The sequence below is a fragment of the Mustela erminea genome, chromosome 11, assembly GCF_009829155.1.
Source record: "Mustela erminea isolate mMusErm1 chromosome 11, mMusErm1.Pri, whole genome shotgun sequence".
NCBI classification, from domain to species: domain Eukaryota; kingdom Metazoa; phylum Chordata; class Mammalia; order Carnivora; family Mustelidae; genus Mustela; species Mustela erminea.
In genome coordinates, this window is record NC_045624.1 from 36,347,382 (window position 1) to 36,353,729 (window position 6,348).

The following is a 6,348-nucleotide window of genomic DNA, read 5'->3' on the forward strand; positions in this document are numbered from 1 at the left end:
TTTGCTGCCTGTGATAGAGAATATTGACTTTTCATTTTTTTCACTAAATTTAACTTCATAAATATAATTTTCTTAATTTATTATAACCTATTCCTTTTTCAATGTAACAAGGATTTTTTTTTTTTTTTACCCAAAGTTGAAAGTCTGTTTTTAAAAACTCTTCTGACGAGATACTTTGAAAGGAAGGCTCCATCTATTTTTTTGGCCTACATATTTAATTCCAGGAACTTAAACTATACTTAAGAGGAGGCTTCAGAAATTATTACTCTATTGAATTTTCTTTTGTTCACAGGTGGAGACATACTGCGCCTTGACACACTTTTAGAATGGTGGAGAGAAAAGAATGCCTCCTTCTGTTCTCGCCTTATTATCGTATTAGACAGTGAGAATTCAACTCCGTGGGTGAAAGAAGTGAGAAAAGTCAATGATCAGTACATTGCAGTGCAAGGAGCAGAGATGACAAAGACCATAGATATTGAAGAAGCTGACCCACCACAGCTGGGTGACTTTACAAAAGACTGGGTAGAATATAACTGCAACCCCAGTAATAACATCTGCTGGACTGAAAAGGGCCGCACTGTGAAAGCCGTCTACGGTGTGTCAAAGCGATGGAGTGACTACACTCTGCACCTGCCAACAGGCAGCGACGTGGCCAAGCACTGGATGTTACACTTTCCTCGTATTACGTATCCACTGGTGCATTTGGCAAATTGGTTGTGCGGTCTGAACCTTTTTTGGATCTGCAAAAGTTGTTTTAGGTGTTTGAAAAGATTAAAAATGAGTTGGTTTCTTCCTACTGTGCTGGACACAGGACAAGGCTTCAAACTTGTCAAATCTTAATTTGGAACCCAAAGTGGAATATTATTGAGAGTTCATACTACCAGTTATCACTAACTTGCCATTTTTTGTATATATTTTTTTTTTATTTGTGGAAAAAAAAAACCTTGCTACTTCTGTAGCTGCTCTCACTTTGTCTTTTCTCAAGTAATTATGGTGTTTGTGAGATGTTGGGAATAAGCATTTTATCCTACAAGTATGTAAGGAGTCATAAATGCTCATGCTGTGTAAATGCATAACAGAGGTTAAAAATAACAATGCACTTTGAGGAATGTTTGTATATGCCTCTGATTAGAAAGAAAACACTTGTCTATGCTCTGCAGTGGCCAATGAAGAATTAATAATGCCTTATTTTCTAGGCATAGATTAGAGAACGTAGACCAGACAGTTTGTTTACTATTATAAGAAAACTTCCAATTTGCTTACAAAAGTTTTTTTGTGTGTGTGGACAGTAGGTTTGAATCCAAGACCATTTGAACAATTACAAACTCTTTCTTGAAAAAAGGATAAAGGGAGAAGCCTGAAATGAATGCAAAAATGCGCTTATAGTCTACCATTCAGATGTCTTGGTTGTGGCCTTTTAATCAGTGTAGTAGTAAAGCCCAAACGACTGTTGAGTTCAAAACTTTCTTCATGTAGGTAACGATAAGAAGCTAGAAGCCTACAAATCGCTCCTTCCTGCATTGTTGGGGTGGAGGGGGGTTCTGAAAGCACTGGCAATTTTAAGAGTCTTTCTCAGGTAACTGTTTTAATGAACAATGTTTCCAGCTACAAATTCCTCCCATATAAATTGTCTTCCCTTTAAAAAAGTAAACTCTTAAAAAATTTAGCAATTTCTCATTGATTCAGGCTATTTTCACTATTCAGAAATGATTTTGATCCCTATGGAATTAATGCTCTGCCATGAAAATTCTCTTTCAGATCTCTCATTAGTGATGACTTTTTTTTCTACTGAAGGTCAAAGGATTGGAAACAGGTCATTTTTTTCTTGTATACATGTAATGTATTATGTAAAAAAAAACAAAAAGTATTCATATTGGCAATTTTAGTTATGCCTAATGGTGTGGTTGTAATTTTTAAAACTTAACTCAGTGTTTTGTCTGATTAAAGCAGGCACTGACCAGGGTATCCCCTAAGAGGTAGTTTACCTCCCATTCCCTTCCAGTAATCCTTACATTCTAAATTTTCTTATCTGAGAAGTAACAAGAGGGGAGTAGAATTAAATTAGAGGATAATCTAATCTTTGTTGTTTAAAATGTGACTTCTCACCATTGAAGCCATTTTTACAGCCTCAGAGAGAAAATAATGCCTCTACCATTTTCTACCTGGTGACTTGAAAATTGAAGTTTTTGTTAGGTAGAAGTCACTTAGTGTCAGGGAACTTGTGAACCACTATCTATGCAGCATTGTTACAGTCTGATTATTTCTGTGTTTTGAATATGATTTTCCTAATGCTTTGAATAAAATTTAAAAAATTAATTTTTCATTTAATGTGCAAAAAACAGTTACTGAATAATTTTAATATATTAAAAGTGATAGTCATAATAAATGCCCATTTATTAGAGTTCATGGTTGGTAACAAGTTGATTTGAAATTTTCCAATATTTGGTTACATATTTATATCAACATTATCCAAATGAAATAGTGTAATGTTTCATTACTGTTCAGAATTTGTGTAGCAGAAAAGCCAGTGGTAAAATTATGAGCTTATAGCTACAAAAAAGTTAAATTAGCATTAAGTAAAATCTTTTAAATTTCCAAGCCAATATTGAGCAAATTAGCTTTAAATAAAGCATATATCTTTATTCTGAGAAAGCCAAATATAAAGGTATATTCTGCGTTCTTTATAACATAATATTAAGATGGTACTAAAAATCAGATTCAAAAGGTAGCAGACTTTATGGCCACAAAACTAGTGTTCTGATACACATTTTCTGTGACCAAAAAAAGTTCTGAACTAAAAATGTGACTCGAGCCAATTTATTAACCACAGAGAATACCCACTTTTTGAATTCTCCTCCCATACAAAAAACTATAAAATGACAGTTAAGAGGTGGCATCCTAAATTAAAGCTGCCATTTTAAAACATTAACTGACAATATGATATGGAGAAAAAATATTATAGGAAAGATAAATTGATTGGCTACTCTAACTTAAAAGATTAAAAACTAGATGTGGCAATTAGTAAGGATAATTTTCTTATGGCTTTCATTTTATATACCATATGTTTATGAAGGAGTTACTGGGAATGACAGGAATTACTTCAGGGCAAAACTTTATCAGCCAACAAAAAATAGTTAAAATGGAGATGTTTTTTAATATAATGTTGATTTAATTTGTTTTCTTACATGATACCTTTCTGAAACCACAAAAGCACTACACCCTAAAAACATCTCTTTAAAAACTATATACTGTTCTATGATGAATTAAGGGAGTTAAATTCTTTCTCTTCCTACAATTTTTCAGTTATGCCATTATTTCATTAAAAACTTTTGTTTTAGTTTTCTCTGACTAAACTCTTCTTCCCTGGGATATTTGGATTTATCTTTGCATAGCTCTTTATCTTGCTCTTCTTAATAAATACAGAATTGTACAGAAGACCATTTTTATGACCAGTGTTTTTCATAAGTCTATTAAAAATTGCATTGCTAATTAAAATGCATTTATATTTAATGCATTAGTGGGTAGGTTGTTTTTTTTTTTCCAGTAAAATCTTCATTAGAATCTATTTGTCACTGTACATTTTGTTTGTAAATTTTGGCTTAAATATATTTGCTGTTTTGGGTACTGCCTTTTTATATGTATTCTTTCCCATTTAGAGTTTAGTCTCCTTCAAAGTAATGTTCTACATTATCTTTCCACAGAGGATAGCTCACATTATGTATGCCAGAAGAAAATGGTTGATTTTAAGAATGTTGCTTGGTATATTTCATAGTGAATGCTCAAAGGATTTGGATCTGTCAGTATCTTTGAACATGTCCTCTATTGAAAACATACTACAATTACCCACAAATGTGCCTTGCCCCATAATAGAAAGTATTAAAAGAATATTTTTGACTGAGTGAATTTAGAATCCTAAGGAGAAATTGGAATAACTTGATTTTAAATTATTTCATTTTCTTATAATTTTAAGTGGCTATTATTTCATTCAATTAATAATTACTAAAGACTATTACAGAATCAATGAAAGGAAAACATTTCACATTTTTAAAAATATGTTTTTCTTATTAAGTAAACTCCACACCCAAACATAGGGCTCACACTCACAACCCCAAGATCCACAGACCCATACTCTCTATTGGCTGAGCCAGCCAGGTGCCCCAAACATTTCACATTTTTTAAAAGTAGTGTCAGGATTAAAGAAGGAAAAATGGATTTGAATGAAAACATAGCTCATGTCGCAAAAAGAAAGCTTTTTGTTGGCTGAGTTCATTTTCATCAGGACTCTGATATAATAAAGATTGAATCTTTCATTGATTTCCCATTAGAAATATATACACAAATTGGAGACTTAATCACAAATGGAAATTATTAAAAGGAAGTGATGAACAAAGAAGAAAGTTGGCTGTGCTCATCAGTAACAACTAGACTGTAAAGTCAGAAAAAATTTGGCCTTTAACAAACATGTTCAGGCTAGGTTCAAAGCCAGGGAAACTACAACTATCTCACTTTTTGGGTATCTTCCCTACCTACTAGTTGTATTACATAAAGTATGAAACAATGACGTTTAAGTAGTAGTAATTTTGAGAAATTGTCTCATTGACAGTAATCTATATTTATGTGTATTAGGAAGTACTGTTGCTATTATTATTCTGTATTGACCAAAGCTGATTCAAAATTGAAATCCATAGGTTAGTCACTAAGTTTTTAAATATTTATACATAAAACCCATTTTAATTAATTAAAATATAAAATCGACCAGTCACCATGTGTGATGACCTCACAGCATTTTTAAGTCTTAATTAGAATAAGTAAATAGTTTTAGTCAATTTTTGTTGTTACTATTTGGTCTGTACCTATAAATATTGATCTATCCCAAACTGAAGATTTCTGTTTTAAAGATTTTATTTATTTATTTGTCAGAGACAATGTGTATGAGTAGGGGGAGAAGCAGGCTCCCTATAGAGCAAGGAGTCATGTGGAACTTGATCCCAGGACTCTGGGATCATGAGCTGAGCTGAAGGCAGATGCTTAACCATCTAGGCCACTCAGGTGTCCCAAGACTGAAGATTTTTAGTAGTGTGCCAAGGATTAGAGAGGAACATGGTATATCTTCCTAGACCAGCAATGTTTACTCCATGTAGAGCAAACGTCTTTTTATATCAAGACATAACAGTGTATTGATAAGCAGGATTTACATTAATTTTTAGTTTACGTCAGAAGACTTCAAAGCAGTTTTATTTTTGTAGCAGGTCTTTTGTTCTATCCTTCTAACCCCAGGACATTGAAGATTCTTTAGGTATAATATTGGATATTAATGACACTCTATAGAGATTTTTTTTTCAAGAAATCCTTTGTCTTCTGGATTAGAAATGCAAATAGCACGATGAATTTTCTCAAAAAATTTTGTTTCTGTATATATGGAATTTCAGTTGGGTGCCATTATATATATTGATTTCTTCTTCTCCAGAAGAAGGTATTAGTAAGGAAAATAGGGTGAGGATTTTAATTTGTAATCCATATCCACCTACACTGATACCCATTCTCACCTATTTCTCTTCTACCATACTCCTCTTTTTTTCAAACACCTAACCTTTGGATTCCTTTCTACATAAAGCAACTAATTCATCAGTCACAATAAAAATGACAATGGCTATCGATTTTTTTTTTATGTTCTAGGAACTCTGCAAAGCACTTATGTATACATTATTTCATTAAGTCCTCACAACCACCTCTTATGATGGATATACTTTTATGAGTGAGTCATAATGGTATTTGTCTTTCTCTGACTGACCTATTTTAACTATTTTGTCAAGGGGCCAAACACCTGGCTATAAGCTCATAAACATACCCAAGAAGAGCAACTGCCAATATAAAGACCTTCAATTATTAATTTTACTAATATCACCCTCACTTTTTAGCCCCTCCCTTAGTTTTCCAGCAATCGTTGATGCTAGAGCCCTTCTGGGATTGCTCTGAACTGGTCAGAGGTTCCTCTCCAGAAGCATCTTCTGTGAAGCTACTAGGCTACAGCTTGCTTCACTCTGGCTCCCCAGTTCAATATTCTTCTAACCATTTTGCCTTCTGGATGTGTACTGAAATCACTGGTCTGGTGAGAAGGCTCCTCCCTTTCTCCACATCTTGATGGTACCATGTACTTGTTCCTTTACTAGTAATTTAATAGGAACTGCAGGAGAAGATACAAAGGCATGTGTTCACTATCTTGAACTTGAAGCAAATATAAATTTCATTTTTATAAAAACACAGTGAAATTGACATCCACTTCTGGTTAGGATGTGAAATACAAAAGAACTTTGGTTCAGTGGAAGCATGAGAAAAATTCCAGATAAA

The 6,348-nt window shown here is 33.2% G+C and overlaps 1 protein-coding gene across 2 annotated transcripts in view; it reads left to right on the forward strand.

Moving 5' to 3' along the window:
• Positions 1-2,066, forward strand: part of TMEM168 (transmembrane protein 168) — a 35,572-nt gene extending 33,506 nt beyond the window's left edge. For both annotated transcript variants that reach the window (XM_032304060.1, XM_032304059.1), the window contains exon 5: positions 293-2,066. In XM_032304060.1, coding sequence (XP_032159951.1) covers positions 293-840 — 548 coding nt within the window. In that variant the 3' untranslated portion in view covers positions 841-2,066. The remainder of the gene's footprint in view (positions 1-292) is intronic.
• The last annotated feature ends 4,282 nt before the right edge of the window (positions 2,067-6,348 follow it).